The sequence below is a fragment of the Rutilus rutilus genome, assembly GCF_951802725.1.
Source record: "Rutilus rutilus genome assembly, chromosome: 15".
NCBI classification, from domain to species: Eukaryota; Metazoa; Chordata; class Actinopteri; order Cypriniformes; family Leuciscidae; genus Rutilus; species Rutilus rutilus.
In genome coordinates this window covers 27,311,795-27,337,310 of record NC_140220.1, presented here as the reverse complement: position 1 = coordinate 27,337,310, position 25,516 = coordinate 27,311,795, and the positions used below count along the sequence as shown (strand labels likewise).

Below are 25,516 nucleotides of genomic sequence, written 5' to 3'. Positions count from 1 at the left end.
CCACATCTTTTAGGGTTATTTCACTCAAAAATGTCAATTTTGTCATCTCTTGCTCACTTTCATGTTGTTCCAAATACATATGACTTTCATTTATCTTCGAAACACAAATGAAGCTATTTTTAATGAAACCTGAGAGTCCAACCCACTAAACTTTCACAGTTCAAAAGAGACTGCAAAAACAATCCAAATGAATCGCACCGTTCAATCCAAGTCTTATGAAGAGACATGATTCCTTTGTAATGAGAGATTCATACGATTTAACTTTACAATGTTTTTATGAACTTTTTGAAGCATCAATGTTTTGGATGAATGGACTTTCATTGGAGCGACAGAAACCTCTCTGGTTTCGTTGAAAATATCTTCAATTGTGTTTTGAAGACCAAAAAAGAAATGTATTTGAAACTACATGAGGGTGAGTAGTTGATGACAGAATATTAACTTTTAGGTGAACTAAACCTTTTTAACCCAAGTAAATGTTCTTCACTAGCCTATAACTTGCGGCTCGATTTACCCTTAGCATATCTTGAAAAATGTGACAAATTCCACTGTGAGCAGGAGTCATCTGATCTTGAGGCTTACCCAGCTAAAGACACGTTGGCAGGAGACACAGCAGAGGGTCCAGCAGCATGGGAAATATCTGGAGGGGCTTATGGGACATTGGCAGCTCTATGAGGCAGGCTCGAGGAAACTTTCAAAGTTAATCAGACACATCGAAGAACTTCTGCCACCAGCAGGACTGGCGCTGTGCAGCTTACAGCAGCTCCTGTGTTCTATAAAGGACTTTGAGGTAAGATAATTTAGTGATGAGGCTTTGTCTTTCCAACTGCATGCATCGAATGCCAGTTCAGATGCAAATAGCTTCTGTATATCATATACTGGATATCTTATATGCTCTGTTTCCCAAAGTGGACTGAGGAGCAACTACAGCTTCATAAAGAACTCTACAGGCAGACTGTGGTGGCAGGCAGACAGATCCTTCCCTTAACAGATGCACATACGCAGGCATGCCTGCAGTCTGAACTGGATGCCCTAATGGAGACGTGGGAGCGAAGCTGTGGCCTTGTGGAGAAAAGAAAGGCTCTTGTAGACACCATAACTCATGTATGTGACCCAATTCTCACATCTCCCAGACCGTTTTATAGGGGTGGCATTGGCAGTTCACAATCACTGAATAGTCCACATTTGTGCTAAGTGATTGCTTTGATCTGCTGTTGATGAATTATGACAATGTTTACTTCTTGTTTATATCGTACTTGCAAACTCGTGAAGAGTGAAATTGCATTTTCATTCAGCACGTCTGCCGTTGTTTAGACCAATGCGAAGATTGACCAGTGTTTTAACGCGCAGTGTTGCAAATGTTAACTGGTGGATCGATAAGCAAATGTGCATTCAAAAATTGTAGAATAAAGCATCTAGAATATTTTATATATATATATATATATATTAGGGCTGTCAAAAGATTAATCGCGATTAATCGCATCCAAAATAAAAGTTTGTGTTTGCATAATATATGTGTGTGTGTACTGTGTATAATTATTTTGTATATATAAATACACACACATGCATGTATATATTTAAGAAGTATTTGCATACATATACTGTATATATTTATATATATAATTTATATTATATATAAATATAATTTTTTATATATATAAATTACAAATTTTTCTTAAATATATACATGCATGTGTGTGTATTGATATATACAAAATAATTATACACAGTACACACACATATATTATGTAAACACAAACTTTTATTTTGGATGCGATTAATCGCGATTAATCTTTTGACAGCCCTAATATATATATATATATATATATATATATATATATATATATATATAGTTGTTTAAATCACCATTTTTACAGTCATTTTATGGTTTAGGATATGGTTTAATACCAATACGGTATTCATTTTATTTTTGCAGGCCTTAAAAAAGGTCTTAAAGCCTTACACACTCTGGTGTGTAGAACGCAACTTATATATTTTATATCGATATACTGTACATTGATGTTGCGAACACATCTCAAAAAATAATGAATGAGACAGAGTGAGCTGCTACTGGATGAGTGCACGATCCCAGTTGTTAAACAATAGACTTGCTTTATATTAATCGCTTGAAACTAAATCAGAACTTCAAACTAAATAATTCGTTTATTTCAATATAAATGGCCCTACTGACCGTGTTGATTAATGCATTTGAGATGCGTTTTGCATCGTTGTATACTTACCTGGTAATAATTATCCTGACAGCCAATTTGCAGACTTCAATAAACGAGTGCTGGTGCGTGCATGCACATAAAATAGACGTGGTGTTTAGAATGGGACTGCAATGATTCTAACTTGCTTTTAAAATATCTTGCTAACATATTTTGCACCCCAAAGTGTACGCACTTCAAATCACTTCCCCCAACTACAGTAGCACCATAACCTGTTAAAAAAAAAAAAAAAAGTTTTGCTTTTTTCCCTGCCGTACCAAAAACATATGTGAAAGTTTCCATTGACAAATAATTTGTCTGTCCACACTAAACGACACATTCACAATACTGTATATCGGTACCAATGATTCACATTACAGTATGTAGGGATTTACCTTGTTTTTTTTTTTTACATATTGGTAATTGATATTTCCATTTTATTGTATGGGTATTTCATTTTTTTGGATTGTTGCTTTAATCTTTTATTTCATAATCTTTTTTTCGTGCGACTTTTTTGGTAAAACACGAAACTGTTTTGAATGTTTTTGACTGTCCAGGGGTCAAATGTCACTAGAATGTCAAACAAAAATTAGCCTACTAATTAAAACATAAACATAACACAGACTTGGATCAATCTGATTAGTGCTGACACCCTTGTCTTGTTGAATTCTTTTTTTTTTTTTTTTGTATGGACAGAGCAAAGTTATCGTGGGGGTCTTAGCTGCAATTGACCTACATACCCTACTGAGCGTTTCACTAACAAAGTGCTTCATTTTGAGGATGAGAGATCAGCCGTAATCTCGCCATAATCCATAAACGAGGCAGCTGGACTGTATCACACAGAACGTGAAAACCACGGCTCCTAAGCCACTGTGCAGTTCGGTGTCTACATGGATCATCTGTCATTGTTCACAGACAATCCCATAATGCCCTAAGACCTGAAGTAGAATTGCTATTAAATAAAATCTTTAATTACATACATTGTCATGTGGACTGTTGATTACTGTTGATTACAGGTGAACATCACACCCACTCATAGCCAACTCTGATTGGCTCATCTCTTTTGGAACGATGACATCATTGTTTTGACTGCCAAAAGTGAGAGGGGTTTAGAGAGTGATGTGGGTAGAAGTGTGTTTATGTGAGCATGTGCTCACAATAGACAGGGGGATGGTGTATCCCCCATGTGAAAGGGAAATCCCTCTTCACTGATCTGAGATCTGATATGAGATAAAACAGTGGCAGACAGACATGAAGTACAAGCACACCAGTGACTCTCATAATCAACATGGTCAAACAACTTATAAACGGTATTTTTAAACTCTAGGATCAACATACGAGACTGTATTGAACCTGGAAGAATCCTTTAAATTTAAAATAATGTGGTTTTGCACACATCTTCCGCAGTGATTAAGATATTTTGCTGTTTCTTTGCAGAATTGGAAGCTCTGTGAAACTGGACTGGCTGATTGTGCTCTCAAACTGGAAGAGATAAAAGCAAGATTAAAGAGTCCACTGCCAGAGAAGCTAGAAGATCTAAAGACACATGAGCAACTCACTAAGGTAATGTATGCATCTGACAGTGATAACAGTGAACTCCTAAATATTTAGGGATTTAGGAAGTTTGGCCATATTAATAATCTGTTTTTAATCATGCTTTTTTTTTTTTTTCAAGGAAAAGTTATGACAAATTAAGAAATATTTAACAGTTCCATGTTTCAAATGTAGGCTAGTTTGAGATGGTATTGTACAGATGCTCAGATGTTCTTCATCAGATCATCTCAAGTCATGCTGGCTCTACATAAACTTGTAAAGTTAATAAAGCAAAAGGGGACAAACCAAATCTAAGACATTCTGATACTCATATACATTACCGGTCAAAAGTTTGGGGTTTGTAATATTTTTTTTAAATGTTTATAATGCAACAGTAGTGTATATTTTAATATACACCTTGCTTTCACAAATTGCTATGTAATATGTAATTAAACTACATACTGTATATATCAGAAAAAAAGCTAAATAGAAGCAGTTCACTAATGTTCTCAGACTTTTGGGTCCTACTCTATAGTTTTAAGTCAGCTAACATTAAAGTTACAGGCCTCTACATTGCTGCATGAATTGTGCCAGTGCCAAGCTTTCACGCTATTACATGGGTAATTAGTCGTCAATTAGTAGAGACTGTTTACAATTCCTATTTGGCTTTGATGACTATAAGGGTATGTTTACACGACACCGCTTTCAACTGAAAACGAAAAACTTTTTATGCGTTTTGGCCGTTTATTTACATGACAACATTGTTTTGGGGACCTGAAAACGTAAGCTTTTGAAACCGATGTCTTTACTGTCTCCATGTAAACAACAAAAACATGAATTTGTGAAAAACGGTGACATCATGCGCATGCGTATTACATGTTCACGCATGTGTGTTATGTGTTTGCGGTGCGTTTCTTGACAAAGTGACATCGCCAACTACTGGCCTGGCATGCATAATACAGCCTTTTTAGTCATTATCGCAGATCCGTGTGAACTGAGATCATTTTGACAACGTTGTCGTCTGATTTTAGTACATCGTTGTCGTGTAAACAGCTAAACACACCCTCAAAGTACTTTAATCTCCTGTATCTCACTGAATCTATTTCCAAGGTCTTTGTTGAAGAAAAAAAAAACACCTGTTGATATAATCATGTTGCTTTAGAAATGTGTTAATAACCATCTGCTGAGACTGATTTGATTTCTTGTTGATTAAGCTCTGATTGTCTTTTAATGGAGGTGGGTGAAACTGACAAACAAAAGAAAATAAGTGTCTTTAACATGTTTGGCCTTTACCCCATCACCCCTTTCCAGTGCTGTAATGGGTGCTCTGCCCTCCCCCCACTCTCCCTCCCACCTCCCCCTCTCCGCCTCCAACCCTCCCCCGTCCCATCCAGCGGGCCTTAATCCCGTGCGCTAATGACAGGGACAGAGAGAAGCAGAGAGAGGGCTAGGGTTAGCGTGCGGCAGAGGAGGGGAGTTTAACTTGTTGGTTGCCGTGTTATGCAGGAATACGAGGACTCGCTGCAGATTTGGGCTGGAGGACTGAAAGAGCTGAGCACCATGAAGGCAGACGTGTCCCAGTACGTGCTGCCCGGGGACACCGCGCTTCTTCAGGGACAGGTGGAAGAGCTTCACAGCCAATGGGAAGAACTGTGCTTGAAGGTGAGTGAGTGTTTGAGTTTGGGAGGAGAGAAGGAGAGTGTGAGAGTAGGAGGGAAAGAGAAGCTGTTGTCCAGGCAGCATTGAAAGGCACACAATGATTCACCCCTGGAAGTGGGGGGAACTTCACAGTGCCGCATGGCACAGAAAAAGAGAGGGAAAATAAGAATGTAGGCTACATGAATTGATCTACATTTATATTCATGATAACATGTTTCTCCTCAGAAGGTGCCACAAGATGGACAGAACACATAAATGTTTCTAACATGATAAATAGTACAAGAAAATATGTTTCACCTGTTTCATTTGCTCACCCACATGTTGGTCAAAACATGCTGTGAAACACATTAGGAGAAATTTTGAATCATAAGTTTTTTCCATGCAATTACAAAACGAAATGGAAGCACATTCAAGCCCATTCAAGCTTCAAAGGGACACAAAATCAGCATAAAAGTATCATCAAAAAGTAGTTTTTACACAAACAAAGCTATCGTGTGACTTCAGAAGACTTTAAATATAGCACATGAGTCACATGGACCAGTTTTTTGGGGCTTGACAGCTCCAGTCCTCCTTTAATTTCATTATATTGAAATAATATTAGCCAGGATAGTCCTCAAAAATTGGCAGTTTCTGCTCCACAGAAGAACGAAAGTGATTCGGGTTTGGTAAAATATGAGTTTTCATTTCTGGGTGACTGATCCCTTTAACATCATTGCAACGTATTAACTATAATTACATTAGGTAAGCTCTTGTAATTATGGTAATAAAATAAAATAATACTCCTGAGTAGTGCAAATCTATTCTAACGCACACGTCAATACGCATTACTTATGTAGCTCGCTTTTGAAGTTTTTTTTTCCCAGGCTGATTGAGGACCCTTTTTCGCGATTATCTGTCTAGCGCAGGTGTCCAGAATGGTCCGTTGATATTTGAATGGAGCTGCTCTTGTAACCGTAAACAGCCTGAGCAATTAAAAACAGAAAGGCCACATTTAGGACAGATCATTGCATGGCCTGTATCCAACCCTTGGACTTCTCACCACATTACATAGGGAGCCTTGTTTAATGAACCGTTTTTCAGTTTGTGGAGTTGTTGTTTGAGTTTTCAGTCGTGTTTTTTTTAAAACTCTGGCCGGAAGCCAGGACAGAGCCAATGAGGTCAGTTTACGTGTTCGTCAGTGTCTGTTGCCAACAGGTTGCAGGTGGAAACATTCCCTGGAATGAATGACAGATGGCAAAGCTAGACCTTGCTTTGTTTTTCTGGAAGGAGGGCTTTTATTTGCCGTTGCATAGACCTTGCAACGCTAGACCTTGCTTTGTTTTTCTGGAAGGAGGGCTTTTATTTGCCTAGGTAGGTTTTATTTTAGTCGCTTAGGTTTGTGAGCCCAAGGAAACCCATGAATTATGTTTGACAACACAGCCTTGAATAGAAGTAGCCAATTTATCTCAGTGTCCTTGTGCTTTCTTTTAACCTAATGATTAATATTTTTATTTAGAAGGAAAACTCATCACTTTCTCTTATAGTTCAAAGTGTGGCATTAATGGTTTAAGGAAAATGTATTGCCTTCACTGACAAATGTAGCATGGAAAATGCTTTCTTGCTTTTTAAAAGGCTGCTTGTAAGCCATGGCGATCTAGGAATGACACAAGCAAAAGAGTAACTACAAAGCGCTGCCCTTGTCCCCTAGTGTGTCTTGGTGTTAGTACATACTAATAGACTAGACCCTTACTGACAGAAAGCAGTAAAAGCTAGAGGGCCTTTGCTGTCTCTAATCAATCTCACAGCATGAGATGAGTGTTTTTTTGTTAAAAACTTTCAGATGGACAGCTTTTAAAGAATAAATTCATAGTTGTAACCTTACCTACACCTTTGTACTGAGTTGTTTTTAAGTCTTTACTTACACATGAATGTGTAGTAGTAACCCGGTCTATCAGTTCGAGAGCACATTACAAAATTCAATGAGGACAAAGAGTGCAAGTTCTTCTGTATTCTCTCTAGAGTTTAAGAGTGGGCCATGTGCTTTCAGAGATGTTTTGTTTCAAAACTAAATAAATTGTTAATTGTCATTAACAGTGTAGAAATCCGGGACTTTCAAACATTTCTTTACTTACTGTAAGAAAATTTTATTTTAGGTTGTATTTTTGTCATACTGAAGCATTTTAACCTTCCTCTTGTGTGTAGGTGTCACTACGCAAACAGGAAATAGCTGATCGCCTGAACGCCTGGATCATCTTCAATGATAAAAACAAGGAGCTCTGTGATTGGCTGACACAGATGGAGAAAAAAGTGGCACACAGGGGTGAAAATCTTAGTATTGAGGAAATGGTGGAGAAACTTAAAAAGGTACAGATGATTTCCTGTCATTGATTTTTATTACCTTAAAGTGATGAAAATTCATTATAAGTTTTGAAGCATTTTTATTTTCATACTTTTATTATTTATTTACACTAGGGCTGCACCATATTGAAGAATATGATATGCAATGCAATGCGATATGCGACACAATAATGCTGAAAGTGTGTAAAATAAACTTAAATTATTATCTTTAAAATATATTTAAAATGATGTAACCTACATATGTTTCACCTTACAACTTCTGAAAGTGAACAGCAGTGTTTTACTGTAACATAAGAATTAAGTGCTATTTTTACATCAGTGTAAACCACTGGGTTTAGGGTTTCAGGTAGGCCTACATTAGGTTTATTTAACAACGGAAACTGAATAATCAAATAAAACAAATAAAGATAAAAGACAAATGATAAAAAAATAAAAAAATATAAATAAAACACTGCTTAGTTTTCACTGTATGAATTAAATATATATACTGATTCTTATTAAAGCTACAAAAGTTATTCAGCCAAGAGCAGTGAGTGATTTTCTCTTTGTCTTTTGTTCATGACCCTAGTTATTGCAAGCCATTGCGATATGCATATTGTGATATATGCCTTTGCGATATTTCGAGAATTTCAATATATTGTGCAGCCTAATTTACACCATTTTGTTCTAAACCCAAAGATTTTTTTATATTTTTTTATAAGAAGTCTCTCATGCTCACCCAGGCTGCATTTGTTTTTGTTTTTTTAAAATACAATAAATTATTATGGTTATTATTGTTGATTATTACAGGAATATTAGTATAATTGGCAAAGTTGAATTTTCAGCAGCTATTATTACTAATATGATGATTTGGTGCTCAAGAAACATTTCTTATTATCATCATTCTTTGATGGATAGAAAGTTCAAAAGAACAGCATTTATTTGAAATAGAAATATTTTGTAATGTAATCAATGTAATGCATCCTTGCTGAATAAAAGTATTAAATTCTTTAAAAAAAATCTTGCTACCCCAAACTTTTGAATGGTAGTGTACTTTTTTTGTGTAACACAAAAGTTGAATAGTGAAAATTCTGATGAATATTCTGAACACTTTATTCTGTATAAAGAAAATTGAGGAAGTCATATGAACCACTTTTATGATAATTTGATTTTGCTTTTGTGTCCTTTTGAAGCTTGGAAGCTCCAGAGCCCAATCATTGTAACTGCATTGAAAAGGGTATACAAGACATAATCAAGACATAATTTCTCATTTTGTGTTCAGCAGAAAGAAATAGTCTTACGGGTTTGAAACAAGGGTGATTAAATGAGGACAGAATTTTCATTTTTGTGTGAACTATCCCTTGAAATCAGTCATTATGTAATTGCTATGTGCTAATATGTAAAATTGCTTGACTATTTGTTTTTTGTGGTTATATTACCTCAAAGGCTGAAACATGGATCTGTTTTTATGTGCCTTTGACATGGTGAGTTTCTGTTGTACATATGTAAGGAGCTTAAGTAGGTCAGTAATATGGTATTATATGGTATATGCTATTTAGAGTATCTATGAAGGATTAAAACGATCTCAAATGAACAGCACGCTTAAGCGTTCCCAAGGGAGGCCCCACAGATCTTACATTTCACAGAGGCTACATTTTATCCACTCACATACTGTTGCATTTGTTCATTTTTACTGAAATATGTTACAAATGTACATTATTTAAAAAACACTAAAGATTAGTGCTAATCTAGCTTACTGCATGTACTATAAAACTGAGGGCAGAGTCTGTACCGCATAACTGTTGGTTCATTTGTTTACCTCTTTGTTCATACACAACAATGGCCTTATATGTGCAGTTTCTCTCTCACCATCAAACAGGGCCACGTCAAGCACTCTGCAGTCATTAGCGCATAGTTTACCATTGAGGTTTTCAGAAAGGTGGCCATTGTCTCTTTCTAGTGCAGTTACTGATGATGTATTTTGTATTAGTGAGATACTATAATTATACGGTTTTGAAATTTTGGGCATTTGTCTAAAAATATGTCTACAAAGTTTTTTTGTTAATTTTTAATTCATGTTTAGTTATTTTAGTACATCAAGTTGAACTAAATGAGAAATTGTTCCTAGGCAACAAGCTGAAATAAGATTTTCAGTTAACATCTAATTTATTTCAAATAATTTTTTAATGAAGTTAATGTGAGAATTTTCATGTATTAATCGCTTTTTTATTGCCAATGTGTGAACAGCTTGTAATGAAACTTAAAAAACAAAACCTTCCCTGACTTCCTAGATTGCCTATGCCTGTAGACTGATTTATATGTGAAAGACTCAGGATGTTTTTTTTCCGGGAAAATCAAAAGGACGTGACATTTTATTGCGCTCCCGAGAGCCTCTCTTCCGTACTGACACTTGAAACAAATGCTTGGACAATGTTCAGGATAATATGAGAAAGAGAAAGAGATATTCTGTAGTCAATGTGTCATGCAAAGAAAAGAGATTCATTCAAACTATCTCACTTAACCAGATCTATATAGCTTCAAATATACTTTATAATCATCATAACTCCACATGATGCTGGTAAAGTGCAGAGCTTGTGCAAACACATCAACATCACTATGATCAGATTTTTTCTTTCTGCTGCTTTCTCACCGCTGTCATTTTTGTTGTGTGCTTTTATTATGTTATTAAGAGGAAAGTACATTTACAACAAAAAAAAAAGAGAGAGAGGAATAATTTTGCCATGAGTATATCAGGGCATTGAATCACATTCAGTCTCTTGTGAGTACATGCTATAAGTTGCTAGCTGCAGTTCACTTAACAGCCACTGGTGTCGCTAATAACAAGGGTTTCTGAATTCTACATACAGCATACATATATTGTGTTACTGGTGATGACAACCAGACGCCTTCTGATCAAAGTGAGCCAGGCCAGACTAAACAAAACGGGTGAACCCTTAAAAGCAATGGAGAAAGTGAAAAGGATTTGGGTGGCTGAGGGGTCAGTGTGAATAATTGTTCCTTTCTTTTAAAGAGGTCCCATGCTGAGAGAAGGAATATAGTTTTGACAGCTGTCAGACCCATCCAGAGACAAAGTGCAGTTAGTGGGTTTTGTTTGGGATGGATGTGTTAATGAGTAAAGCACATGAATGACCAGTGTTCATTGTGCACCTCTCACTTCAGGACTGCATGGAAGAGATCAACCTCTTCAGTGAGAACAAGAGCCACCTCAAGCAGCTGGGCGAGCAGCTCCTATTGGCCAGCGATAAGGCTAAGGAGGCAGAGATCCACGGGGCCTTGCGTGATGTCAACGACCGCTGGCAGCACCTGTTCGACCACATTGAGACCAGGTGAGCAAAAAACTGAACTGTGTTGAAAAAAAATGGTTTGTCGAATAATTGCTACTTAAATCAATTTCTTTCATTTTGGCCTGGTGTTTGCTATTGCTCGATTGATTAACGGCTGGTCGTTGTATCTCCCAGTGATCAAAGCTCTTTGTTTGTTTGAAAGCCTTTCATTTCTGGTTTCCATTCAAGGATTTATTGATTCATTCAATCATTTGTTCATTTATTCTTCATTTAGATCTTTTGGCAAAGCCGTTGATTACACATTTACATTAATGTTTGAGACATTTAACAGATGCTTTTGTCCAGACTCACAGCGCATATGTGAGGCTGTTGTGATCAACAGATTGTTAGCAAGTAGTTCAAAAAGTCGCTGCTGGGAAAAATAACCGTTTCCTCTGCAAATACAAACATGTAATTGTGCATGAACATCTACTGTTGTTAGAACGGGCTTATCATATAGTGCTATATGATTGAGAGATACAGATGTGAAAAGTCTTTTCTCTTTTTTTTTTTTTTTTTTTTTTTGGTAAGTTTTTTTTTCTGCATGGGGAAACTCATAGGTATAGTTTCTGGGATTGCTCCAAATGATCGGCCACTGATCTGAACCAGTTAATAATTACAGTACTTCCTTTGGTTCTATATGTTATCTCTCAGCTCAGGCTTTCTTACATGTAAGGAGAGTGGGGCTTCATGGACAAAAGTTTGGGAACCACTGATCTATAGAACCAGTAAAATGCTCTATATCTTTCAAAGATCTGAGACCAACATTAAATGCATACACCAAAATTAAATGGCAATCAGAATGGGATCAGTGCTTAAACAACAAATTACGTGAAATAAATCTTGATGTTGGGAATATTCCCTTTTGTAATGCATAAAAAAAATAAAAAAAATAAAAAGTTGGAGTATTAAGATCACTAAAACTTAAAGGAGTCATAATGTTGTGTTACCTTGGATACCCAATGCTCTATTAGAGTCTTTCAGGCACTTCTAAAAAAGAAAAGTGGAAAAAAAATCAACACAGAGCCCCTCAGACCCTTATTTCTAAAGGCATTATTGTCTCGCGAGATCTGATGCGATGTTTTGGCTGTCGTGGACGGTCATTATAATAATGCAAATGAGGGGCGCGTTGATTGGTCGTAGAAAAAATACACCATTTCCAGATACATTCTTACAGAAACCCCACTAACTGAAAGCTATTTTCAAACTGCATGTTTTGCATGAGTTTGGCTGATAATGTTTAGTGGTATATTGTTTTCATACTTGCATTTAAACAGTTTTAGCCACTGAGCATGGACTCCTGTACCGTCACTACTGTAGCTGCTAGTGTAAAACAAAGTGGAAAGATGTGGCTAGCATTCGTAGAGTCCATTCCCCGTGTTTACCTCGAAGGTAACGTTACATACAATAGCCGCATTAGCAGTTAGCTGCTATTTGTTAACCACAGTAGAGCAATAAAAACACAGTTTTACCTTTTCAATTTCTGGCAAGTCCCTGATGGTGGGGATGGCACCTTTTCCCAAACGGAGCTTCGAGGCCAAGTTCGCCTGATATTGCCCCCAATTTGTAAATGATTCCGGTGTAAAATGTTTAGCGCACACACCTAACGATACGCCACTTGAAAGAGTTGTTGGGACAGCGTCATTAAAAATGAATTTCCTCCACTGTTCCCTGATAGTTTCGTCCGTTTTTGGTAGATAAAACACATTTGCATGTTGTTTGTGGCAGTCACCCACAGAGCATCTCAGGTGTGCACTCGGTTTCTCCATCTTTCTCGAGTCGACTAAACTGAATCTGAGGGGGAGAGGGGCGGGCTTCCCGCGGCATAGGTTTGCGGTGTCCATATTTGGTATATCCTCCCCCGTCTTGACGTCAAGAGGGGGAAGAAATCAAAATCTCGTTTTTTCGTGCACGTGCACGTGGCCTATTTTACAAACCCTGAGGTAAACAAACGCTTCACTTTTAAAAATCGGCTTCCCGGCCAGTGTACAATCATTATGCAATCATAACATACATTGATTCTCGTGGAAAAGTTAAATTTCTACATTATGACTCCTTTAAATAAATGTAAATGAAAGCGTTATTACACACACACACACACACACAAAAAAAAGAAAAAAAAAAAGGAAATAAAAGTGATCTTCAGTGCTGTGGATGGTTAGCACAGCTGTCACATATGCTCTCGTAATCGTTCTTTGGAAAATGGCAACTGACTGAAATGAAATAAATTTAAGTTGGAGTATTCTGGCCACTCAGGCATCTCTGGTAATGAGCAAGCAGACAGTGCTGCCAAAGAAGCATTATCTACATGAATCATGTATGAATCATGTGGTGGTCCTAAGCAAACAGAAAAGAACAGATAACTCTCAATTTGTTTGTGACGTCAACAACCTCTCATGTCAGTCCTGCGGTGTGACGTGCTCTGAAGCAGCCAGATGGTGCTAATATTGGAAGGAAGGGGGAATTTACGTAGCCCTCACTAGTGTCGTTTGCTTCGGCTTTGCCATATGGCATGTTCAGGCTTCTGTAGTCTGTTCTAGTCCCTCTGTATAGCTCAGATTGGGTGGGGGGATTGTGGGGGGCAATGGTCTGTCACCTCATATTAGCTCTTATGAACAGGGGCACAATGGGGCTAAATGGACAGTATGTACTCAGGCACGCTATAATCACCGCCGGCCATCTGCAGGTATGGCTGTTCAGACAGTTTGAGAGGTCACGCGGTCACTCAAACAGCGTAACCAGAAGCTTCGCACTGTCACACTTAAATGGCTCTAACTAATCCCTATGGGCCAAACAGCCTTTGTCTGTGTTTCACGGTGATCTGACCTAGGGTTATCAGACCTTTTTCTAGTCCTGTTTTGCGCCAAGTGGAGCGTGCTGAACTTTGACATGATTTTATTACTAGGTTCCTGCAAAAACTACACAGTCTCAGATACCATTTGACTGATTTATAATAGGGTTAGTACTTTTTCTTCTTAAAAGAATATGGCACACAACGTTTGTTTTCACAGAAAATACTTTATTTTTTATTTTTTTTATCTATTGGAGAGATTGTGTGGGACTTTTGGACACAATCAGGTTTTCATCAAAACATTCAAGTTCATTTATGGTATTACAACTTTTACCAAAATGATCTTTTAAAAAATGCTCTGGATTCTAAATGAATATGCTGCTACCTCTATCTCTCTCAGGGTGAAAAAACTGACAGAAACCCTGGTGACAGTACAGCAGTTGGATAAGAACATGAATAACCTTCGCTCTTGGCTCACTCGCATTGAGGCTGAGCTGGCCAAACCCATTCACTACAGTATCTGCCATAGTGATGAGATCCAGAAGAGACTGGCAGAGCAACAGGTCAGCAAATATATAATTTGTAATACAAGATCCTGGTTCAGTCAGTAGAAATAGTATCTAAATATCATATTTCAATATTTTTTTATTATAAATATATATGTATGTATGTATGTATGTATGTATGTATGTGTGTATGTGTGTATGTGTGTATTTTTTAAATATTTTTTCATGGTGCAGATGTCAACACAGCACAACACTTAGATACAACTATTAATCATAAATACCAACAAGGCTGGTTTTCAGATAATATTTATTGAATGTGAGTTTTTCTTGTGGGACTGGCAGATTGTTAATTTTTAAACAGATTTTTATATTAAATGCATAAACCGGTGAAAGAAGTGGAACATATGTGCTTATGTGTGCGTGTTTAGGACCTGCAGCGTGACATTGAGCTGCACACTGAGAGGGTGACGTCTGTGCTCACCCTGTGTGACGTGCTTCTGCACGATGAGGATGCCTGCAGCAGCGACCGAGAGAATGACTCCATCCAGCACACCACACAGCGCTTGGACCAGCGCTGGAGAAATATCTGCTCCATGTCTCTAGAAAGGAAGCTGAGGTACAGTATGGTCATATACCCAGATGACTCTAAACTCAAACACACCATCACTGCTTACAGATATTTAGTCAATCTGCTGCATCCCTTTATGGGAAGGAAATCTCAGTTCACTCTCGATCCAGATTATGACACTACTTTCTGATTCAGAAAGTCGTGGGGTTCTTCTTTACTTCTCACCAAGGCTCTTCTCTCCCGACAGCTCAGTTTGGCTGGACGGCCAGCTCTAGGAAGGGTTCTGGTCGTCCCAAACATCTTCCATTTAAGGATTATGGAGGCCACTGTGCTCTTAGGAACCTTAAGTGCAGAATAAATTTTTTTGTAACCTTGACCAGATCTGTGTCTTGCCACAATTCTGTCTCTGAGCTCTTCAGGCAGTTCCTTTGACCTCATGATTCTCATTTGCTCTGACATGCACTGTGAGCTGTAAGGTCTTATATAGACAGGTGTGTGGCTTTCCTAATCAAGTCCAATCAGTATAATCAAACACAGCTGGACTCAAATGAAGGTGTAGAACCATCTCAAGGATGATAAGAAGAAATGGACAGCACCTGAGTTAAATATATGAGTGTCACAGCAAAGGGTCTGAATACTTAGGACCATGTGATATTTCAGTTTTTCTTTTTTAATAAATGTGCAAAAATGTCAACAATTCTGTGTTTTTCTGTCAATGTGGGGTGCTGTGTGTACAATAATGAGGAAAAAAAAAAGAACTTAAATAATTTTAGCAAATGGCTGCAATATAACAAAGAGTGAAAAATGTAAGGGGGTCTGAATACTTTCCGTACCCACTGTATGTAACATATATGTGATATAAAATAATAATAATAATAATAATAATTACAAAATTATAAATAAAATATTAAGTTGTTAATTTATGTTTTGCATAAATATAAATTTAAATAAAATACCTGTACAACTTGTTTTAATCACTTTTGCAGGATTGAGGAGACTTGGAGACTGTGGTGTAAATTTCAGGAGGATTATTCTTCGTTCGAGGACTGGTTGAACGTAGCTGAGCGCTCTGCTGCTGAACCCAATTCATCAGACGTCCTGTACATTGAGGCCAAAGAGGAACTCCAGAAATATGAGGTTTGATTCCAACAAAATTTTCAACTAAGAGCCTTTGAATAGTTGTGCTACAGGACCATTAGTATATTTGCATAATTTAGTGAATATCAAATGTTTAATCCTGCTGTTTTAGGAACATGATCAGTTATTAGGAGAATATCAGATTCCTCAAGCAATCATGTATTGGATGTCTGCAGTTTCTCATTTACTGAATGTTTAGTCATTCAAAATCATATTGTGGAAGGTTTCTAATGTTTAAAACACACCTGTTAGTTTTTATGGTCATAGTTAGAAGCGTTTGGTTTCTCGTTTTAGGGTTCCCAAAGGCAGGTACATGAGAGCCTCCCCCAGCTGGAGATCATTAATAACCAGTACAGGCGACTGGCGCGGGAGAACCGCACCGATGCTGCCAGCAGTCTCAGGACCATGGTGCATCAGGGGAACCAGCGCTGGGACGCACTCCAGAGGAGAGTGGCTGCAATACTGCGCAGACTCAGGGTGAGGACACTGACACTTTTTATGTTATCTATGCGTTTATATTTCCTTGAATGCTTATATAAACCTCTCCCAACTTCATTTTCCCCTTCTCTCTTTCTTTCTCATTTAGCATTTTACAAGCCAGAGGGAGGAGTTTGAGGGAACCCGCGAGAGCCTTCTTGTCTGGCTGACTGAGATTGACCTCCAGCTGACCAACATGGAGCACTTCTCAGAGATCCATCTTCAGGACAAAATGAAACAGCTCAAGGTTAATCAACAGTGTTTCATTTAAATTCAGTCATTTAATCAGGCCGTAGATGACAACAAGTGATAACAAATGAATAAATGACAACCAAATGTAAATTTTAGGTGTATTTAATTGAACTATATTACTCTCCCCTTCAGAGTTTTAAGAAGGAGATCACTCTGAACACCAATAAGATCGATGCTCTGATCGTGTTTGGGGAGGGTCTGATTCAGAGGAGCTGTCCTCTAGATGCTGTTGTGATAGAAGATGAGTTAGAGGAACTGCACACGTACTGTCAAGAGGTGTTTGGCAGAGTGGCCCGATTCCACCAGCGCCTCACCAGCCTCCGCCTGGTATTATTCACATTCACTTTTCTTTTCATTCTCTTATATAATATATAGTGGCCCCTAACATATTTTGACATTTTTTAGTCTTTTTGTGAAATAGTTTCCTTAAAGTGTGTTTGTGCTATATTATCATTTAAATGTTTGGGGTCAATAAGATAAGAAATGAATGCTTTTTTTTTCAGCGAGAATGCATTAAATTGATCAAAAGTAAAGACATTTATGATGTTACAGTACACAAGATTACTATTTCAAATAAATGCTGTTTTCCACAAAAATATTAAGCATCAACTGTTTTTCAATTTGTTTTTGTTCAAATAAATGCCTTGGTGAGCATAAGAGACTTGAATGATAGTGTTTTCTCCCTGAAATCACCGCAGGAGCAGCCAGACATCTTTGATGTTGAGCGGTCCAGTGAGAAGAAGAGCACCCCTGCCTCCAGCCAGCCCTCCATGTGCTTGTTATCACTGCCTCAGGAGCGCTCAGGCCGTGAAACCCCCGTCAGCGTGGATTCCATCCCTCTAGAGTGGGACCACACCGGGGATGTTGGCGGCTCTTCTTCACATGATGAGGAAGAGGATGCTGCATTCTTCTCTGCCCTGTCAGGTAAATGCAAATGGAAGTGTTTTGATTACAGGCAAAATTTGCCAAATCCAGTGTCTTGTTCTTCCTTAGAATGGCTTATTATATCGACTTGGTACCTGTTGACAGCATTGTTTCATGGCAGACTGATAAGAATCTGTGCACCAGGAAATTACAAAAAAAAAAAACAGCCAATCAGATGCAACTTTTGCCAGTTGTATGTCCATTGGCATGTCATCTGAGGCCGAGACATACTGCTGCTTTAGCCATTTCTTTTCTCTCCCTCCAGATTTAGAGGTCACAGAAATCCCTGAATTTTCACCTGAGGTGACAGAGTCGTCTTTTGGAGAGCCTTTAGGTAGGCCTCCATGTCCCTTTACATGTGGTTGGCTTCAGTTGCGCACCAGATCTCGTAACCTTTTTTTTGGTGCATTCGCATGTGTCCAGTCCCACACCTCCCAGCCTCTCATTCCCTTTCTACATTATTCTCTCTCTCTCCATCCTGTTCCGTTCCCACACCACTGTCGATACTCTTATGTATTGACTAGGTTTGCTGGATCATCAAAGGCCTGGTATTTTTTCCTTTCAGTGCAGAAGGTTTTTTTCCCTCTCTTAAATCAAAAGATGCAAGTGTCCTCCCCTCACCCTGCTCTGCTATGTGCTCTTATCATGAAAGACTTGGGCCTGTGATTAGGTTCTGTTGGTTAAGAGGAGGGCTGAGAGCTGGGCATGTCCAGATCTCAGGGAGTTTTTGAGAAGGTTGCGTCCCCAAGGCTCATCAGAGCTCAGTGCACCTGCTTATCCCCCTCCACAGCTTTCATGCTCATGCAAAAGATAACAACACTCATTTAATCTAAACTGCAGACTTGAAGCTTTTCTCATTACTGGAGAAGCGTACATGATGTACCACCAGTATGTCAGTACGTGAAAAATGTTTGTTTGATGCTTTTGCTTTTAAATGGGTTGTACTTTTATCCTGATATTTACTTATACTTGATTTTTGTATGCCAATAACATTTGTGTAAAACATATTTTATGTTTAATGATCATTTTCCACTCTGTCTCTGGCCCTTTGAATGTAATGGCCTGTTTTTGCCCCTCTGCCTTTAAAAAAACAAAAATTTTGTATGTAAAATGGGTAACTTTAAAAGAGCTTTGTCTGCTAAGACTCATGCTGTGGATTTGCTGTTGGATTCAATATAGTTCCAACTTCACCATCCTGCAACAACAGCCTCTTCACAAAGCGTACAGTACGAGTAAAGAAGTTAATACTTTTTATTTTTTTCAGAATGTACACATTAAATTGATCAAAAGGTAAAAGACAATTGTTAAATTGCTGTTAAATTTTACAAAAGTAAAATTGATCGAAGGTAAAGACATTTATAATGTTACAAAAGAATAAATGCTGTTCTTTTGAACTTTCTATTCCTTAAAGAATCCTGGAAAAAAATATTAAGCAACATTGAAAGGAAATGTTTCTTGAGCAGGTTTTTTTTTTTTTTTTTTATCAAATAAATGTAGCCTTGGTGAGCATAAGAGACTTATTTTAAATACATTTAAAAAAATCTTACCACCCCCAAATTTTCGAATGGTTGTGTAGGCCTACCTGATTATTTCAATTTCCAAGCAGATCAAATTCTCTCTTTTTTTTTTCTCATTTCAGAGGAAAAATACATACATTTATCAAGGCAGAAATGCTTATTTACAATAAAACAAAAAGCATACAAATTTCAATACAAAGACAGCATTACAACACATCATGTCTGCCAATGGTTGTGGAAATTAAATACTCAAGATGTATTATATTTTCCTCATTTTGACACCAACTATGTACAGGAACGAGGCGAGCTACTTGTAATTCTTAAAAAAAAATTACCACACCATTTATGTTTTAAGAAATGTCTGGGCGAATTGGTTTTATATAATCAGTTCATTTTCTCCATATTGAACAAAAATCTTCTATCTGGGTTCTTAAGGAAAAGGAAAGCTTTTCCATCACATATATATTGTGTAATATGTCAATCCATTCATCATCTGTAGGTGGCTCTGGTTTTAGCCATTTCCTTGTAGTTACTTTTTTCCTGGCTGCCAGAAGCATTAACATCAGCTCCTTATCTTTGTTATTCCACCCCTCAAAAGAAAAATTAGCCAGATATAAAGATTCACAATTAAAAGGAATCATCACCTCAAAAACAGCCTCCAAATTTATTTTAATTGCTTGCCAAAACTGGGTTCATTTCTGACACTCCCAAAAATATGATAATGGTTAGCTTCCCTATCCCCACGTAATCTCCAACAGCTAGCACCCTTCCCTTTGTATTTTTTCTGTGTTGGCGTAATAAAAAACCTAATAACATTCTTCCAGCAAAATTCTCTCCAGATGGCCAAGCTTGTAGATTTCCATTGTATCTTACAAATTTTTAATGCTGATCAACTTCAATATTTTTTCCCACTTGTGCTGAAACTTTCAATTTGATATGGCCCCTGTAAAAACAAAATAGTTTTACGCTACTTGTGTCCATTTTTATTTTACAGCCCGAATGAAATGTAGAACATTGAGTTAAATCTCTCTCTCCCTCTCTCACACTCACAGGACAGAATTGGCTCTTTCAAAACATACCTGAAAGGCAATCCTTCCAGCTGGACGACTCCTCAGCTACAGACACAAGCACTCATTTTAAACAAGGCTACGTAAGTATATACCCTTTTCTTTTTAACCCAGTGCTTTCATAATTACATAATTTTGCATGTTGTCCTTTTACCCATGCATAAATGTGGATTCTCAGGTAGTATCAGCATGAAGGGTGATTGTACAGTAGATTATTCATAGTTTTGTCAATCTCATAGTTTTGGCCTGTCAATGTTCCATGCTAGTATAAACGTAGGCACATGTGTGATGTGTCTGTGCACTCTGCAGGTCCAGCTGATGTCTGAGTGCAGCGGCAGCATTAAGAGTATGAAGAGGGTTTCTATGATCCTGGATGATGAAGAACAGCTGGAGGAACAAGGCCTCACTGGCCTCAGCACTGCAGACAAACAGTCAGGTACAGACACAGAGGGACATGAGGATGTCTGTCTAGTACTAGTCCTTTTTTTTTGTCTAGTGAGTCATGTAACAAAATTCTTCACAAATAGTTGGGTACAAGCACTGATGCAGATCACATGTACAGGGGACTGCTTGTTTTTTTTTTTTTATGAGTATAAGCATAAAGACTTATTTATCAAAAATAGCACATACTGTATTTACAGCCTCATGCCACCTCATGGATGAATGGATGGATGGATAGATAGTTGGGTAGACAAATGGATGGATAAATAGTTGGATGAGTGGATAGGTGGGTAAACCGGATTGATGGATGGATCAGTGGATGGGTAGATAAATGAAGGAACGGTGGATGGGTAGATCGATGGATTGGTAAATAGGTGATTGGGTGGATAAATTGATCAATTAAAGAGTAGGTAGTTGATAGACGTGAAGGGATGGATAATGAAATGGGTGGGTAGATAAAATGAAGATAGATAGATGGATCAAAAAATGTATGGATGAATTGAGTTGGTTAGACAAATGGAGGAATAGATGGATGGATATGTGGATAATTAGATGGTTGAGTAGATAGATGGTTAGATGAATGAAACAAATGTATGGAATGGAATAGCGTCCTGTGAATGTGTCCTCTTTTCTCCGCAGGAGTGATCGAGCGCTGGGAGCTGCTGCAGGCTCAAGCAGTGAGTAAGGAACAGTGCTGCACCAAAGACCCCCAACAGCTGACCTCTGACCTTCACGACATCACTTCCTGGCTGGATCGTGTCACCCCTGAGCTGGATAGACTACAGAAACCTGAGACATCTGCCAGTGTCAAGGTTTTAGAAGAGAGGGTCAAACAGCTTAAAGTGAGTGTCACAGTTACAGTACTACACTGCATCTAATCACATGTGAATCATTACAGATACACCTTCATTGATGTTCTTAATGCAGTTCATATTATTGATGATGTTTCAATCCATGAATATTTAGATCTCCTCTCAAAAGAAGAAAAACAAAGATAGTGAACAAACTGTAAGCTCTCCAAATACAGCACCTGTCATAGTATTTCAGTCACTAAAAACAGCTGGACATTCTAAAACTTTTTTTTTTTTTTACGTGGGCTTAATGTACCAAGAAATATTAACTTCAGTATATTATATATACGTATTGCTGATGCATACTATATACAGGCAAGCTGATGAGCCCAGTATATGAATGCAATGCACAAAATTTGCAGCTCTAAAAAGTTTTCTTTATAATGGTTGTCTATGGAAAAAAATGCCTAAGGTGAAACTTTCTGGTTTAGTTCTAATGAATTTGGTCTTCCAATTTCACTGTCTTAATACATTAAGCCACATTAAGCATTTTCTTTATAATTTTCTATGGGAAAAAGTGCAATTTAGCCCTTTGCCTTTATAATCTGGGCAAATCTGCTTGCCTGTATAGTATTCATCATCAATTAGCTGTATTCGGACTTTTAATGTTAGTACATTTGAACTTCGTACAAAATAACTGGTGGGCAGCGGAGGAAAGCCTTGTTTTGCCCTCATGGTGGGCGCTGCTATAATGGTGTGATGTCACGTGAAGACTATGAATAAATACAGTGACTAGAAAGTAAAAAAATATATATATCATTGTCTTCACACACTGGTTTGTTTCTCATTACGCAGGAAATGCAGAAGACATTCGCCTGTTATAAGACAATGATGCTGTCTCTGAACCTGGGTGGGCGAGAGCTGCAGCAGGGGTCCACTGGACATGAGCTTCAGGATGGCCTGCGAAAAATGAATCGCCGCTGGACAGAGGCTTGTGCAGGCCTTGAGGGATGGGAGGACAGTCTACGCAACACCCTAGGACGCTGTCAGGTGATAGAACCCTCAATGAACGTCTATCGAGTTTGATGCCACATGAAAATTTAACCCTCATCACTGACCATCTGCCCTCATGTAGGAGTTTCACGGGATGGTCCACTCTCTTCTGCTGTGGCTGGCCCATGCAGAGAGCAGGCGCTACACAGTGAACATGGACGACCCTTCTGTGCAGCCCTCCATGCTTCGGGAACACAGCAACACGCTGAAGGTGAGCCATGAGATACCGGCTGAAACATCAGCTTCTCCATCTAAGACTGTTCAGGCATGGATACCATCTCTTGTTAGTGTTGTTACTGGTGTGCTGAGCTTTTGTTTTGCACCCTCTGGTGGCAGGATCTGGCAGAGGAGCTGCAGGGCAGGCAGGAGCAAGTGAGCTCCCTGCAGGAGATCGTCTCCGAGCTGCTCCCAGAGGCTGCTGGGGAGGAGGACAGTGCTGAAGCCAGGGAAAAACTCCACGTCATTGGAAGCAAGCTACGACTGCTGTCACGTCAGGTCGAGCAGGATCTCAAGATGATTCAGGAGAGATTGGTAAGGGCGTTTAGCTAAACATTCTCGAGTCATTTACACAACAAAGAGTAAAAAAAGGGAAGCTAACTGAGGGGACACTGCATTTTTTTTTCTTTTTTTTTTCATAATTGGTAAAAAGAATGTTGTACAGTGTCACACTTCATTGCAACCCATGAATGAATAATATCCATTTAAATAATGCTGTCTTTGAGAGCACATTTTGCTGAAAAATGCACTGATACCTGTGGGACTTTCTGCAAAGCTTCACTGAATGAGGGGATGGAGCTTAATCAAGGGTCAACTTGATTGTCAGTATATGTTTAAAATTTTAATCAAACCTTGAGGCTTTATTAAAACCTTGAACATTTTAAGCCCTCAGAAGCACATTTCTCTTCTCCTTAATTCATATACTACTACTTTTTTTTACCATTCATAAGTGTGTTTTTTGTTTAAAGAAATTAATACTTTTCCCAGCAAGGACACATTAAATTGATCAAAAGTAACAAAATAAAAAGTGTTTCAAATAAATGTTTCTGAACTTTCTATTCATCAAAAAATCCTGAAAAAAGCTAAAACATAAAATTATAGATATAATAAAAAAGTTTATTAAAAATATTATAAAATATTAAGCATCACAACGGTTTTCAACTCTGATAATGATAAGAAATGTTTCTTGAGCACCAAATCAGCATATTAGAATGATTTCTGAAGGATCATGTGACACTGGCTACTGAAAATTCAATGTATTAAATTGTGTTAAATTGTAGTATTTCACAATATTACTTATTTACTGTATTTTGATCAAATAAATGCAGTCTTGGTGAGCACAAGAGACTTCCTTTAAAAACATGAAAATTTTTCCCCCATCATGTCAACAAATAAAAGCAATGAACCAAGATAAGGCAGTTACTGTTCAGTCGTACTATAAATAATATTTCAATTAAAAGCATATTACGTGCTCATGAATTAGAGTGCTTGGATCTGGTTGAGTAGTTTTCATTTGTGAACTCTTCTCTGTCATGTGCTTGCAGGAGAACACAGCTGATGCTGCAGGAGACAGGAAATCCACAGAATGCTCTCGGTACCGTTGCACACACAAAAAACCATTTTCATTTTTTAGCCTTTTTACATTTTTAATCAATAGTTAGAATATATATAAAAAAAATGCACATACCCAGTATTATATACACATTACATTTTGATTTGGTAAAAATAGCAGCAGTAAAAGTAAAAAAAAATTGTGTTTCAGGTCAAAGCGTGAGCCATCCCCTCAGCGTTCATTCTTCTATCGGGTCTTGCGAGCGGCGTTCCCTCTGCATCTCCTGTTCCTCCTGCTGCTGGTTCTGGCCTGTTTGGTCCCTCTTTCTGAAGACGACTACAGCTGCACCCTTTCCAACAATTTTGCCCGTTCTTTCCATCCCATGTTACGCTACACCAACGGTCCTCCTCCCACATGAATCCCTCGTCAACTGTTCTCACCATCAATTAATGGAGCCGTTCTCATGACTCAGACGTGCGGTGGAGCACCACTTTTGTCCAAGCAATATTTTTAATGGTTGTATTTATATAATTGATTTTATACTATTTATTCCCCTTTGAGAGCCATACTACTGAGATTTTTTTTTTTTTTTTTTTGTTAATGTTGAGTTGGATGTGATCAAAAAAAAAAACTCTTTTCTTGTCACAATGCTGTAAAGAAGTCAATCATTGTATGAGCTTGAATGTAAATCACTGATCTTTTTGTGTGTGAGAAATATTTCTAGATTTAAGCAGATCATGCACTGATTAAAGATTATAAGAGTTTGCAACTGGAAAGGATGATCTTTTCATCCACAGTTTGTGATGACATGATGGGTGGCTGCTATTTTGGGATTATGGGGTCTCGTTTTTCAATTTTGATATGATCTGAATCAAGTGTATTTGCAAAGCCCAAAACAAAAATAAATGTGAAAATGTCAAATACACAAAACATTTTAATTCATCCCAGTGTAAATAACATATTGTTACATATGCGCTGCAAGGTAGAACACAAAGTTTACAGAAATTAAAGTTGAAACCTTTTACAAATTAAACTTATGTTGTGTGTTTTAAAAATAAACAGTCTACTTAAAAAAAAAAAAAAAACTATTACATCTGCTTTTTAATCCTTAGTATTTGACAAATTGTAAATTCATTTTCAATTAAATTCAATTAATATTAATTGAATATCAACACAGCTTAAATTTAATAATATCAAAACAATTCAAATTCAAATGGCTGCCGGCAGATGCAATAACTTTTATAAATACTGTGTCCATTTGTGCAATTATTACAATGAAGTACTTTTAACATATTTTTTATGCGTCTAATCTAAGGTAGGTTTGCTCTTCTATTTCAGAGAAATTTTAAAGTGCAATATCAAAAGTATCAGTATAGTGGTTCATCTT

The 25,516-nt window shown here is 37.7% G+C and overlaps 1 protein-coding gene across 1 annotated transcript in view; it reads left to right on the top strand.

Annotated features, from left to right (window-relative positions):
- The window catches only part of syne2a (spectrin repeat containing, nuclear envelope 2a), a 93,728-nt gene extending 68,535 nt beyond the window's left edge, over positions 1 to 25,193 (top strand). The window contains exons 80-100 of the mRNA XM_084432000.1: positions 556 to 787; positions 907 to 1,101; positions 3,642 to 3,767; positions 5,244 to 5,399; positions 7,578 to 7,739; positions 10,893 to 11,059; positions 14,248 to 14,410; positions 14,782 to 14,969; positions 15,908 to 16,058; positions 16,353 to 16,535; positions 16,645 to 16,782; positions 16,920 to 17,114; positions 17,486 to 17,711; positions 20,281 to 20,378; positions 20,605 to 20,731; positions 21,376 to 21,578; positions 22,383 to 22,577; positions 22,663 to 22,791; positions 22,917 to 23,111; positions 24,122 to 24,171; positions 24,340 to 25,193. Coding sequence (XP_084288126.1) covers positions 556 to 787; positions 907 to 1,101; positions 3,642 to 3,767; positions 5,244 to 5,399; positions 7,578 to 7,739; positions 10,893 to 11,059; positions 14,248 to 14,410; positions 14,782 to 14,969; positions 15,908 to 16,058; positions 16,353 to 16,535; positions 16,645 to 16,782; positions 16,920 to 17,114; positions 17,486 to 17,711; positions 20,281 to 20,378; positions 20,605 to 20,731; positions 21,376 to 21,578; positions 22,383 to 22,577; positions 22,663 to 22,791; positions 22,917 to 23,111; positions 24,122 to 24,171; positions 24,340 to 24,547 — 3,487 coding nt within the window. The 3' untranslated portion in view covers positions 24,548 to 25,193. The remainder of the gene's footprint in view (positions 1 to 555; positions 788 to 906; positions 1,102 to 3,641; positions 3,768 to 5,243; positions 5,400 to 7,577; positions 7,740 to 10,892; positions 11,060 to 14,247; positions 14,411 to 14,781; positions 14,970 to 15,907; positions 16,059 to 16,352; positions 16,536 to 16,644; positions 16,783 to 16,919; positions 17,115 to 17,485; positions 17,712 to 20,280; positions 20,379 to 20,604; positions 20,732 to 21,375; positions 21,579 to 22,382; positions 22,578 to 22,662; positions 22,792 to 22,916; positions 23,112 to 24,121; positions 24,172 to 24,339) is intronic.
- The last annotated feature ends 323 nt before the right edge of the window (positions 25,194 to 25,516 follow it).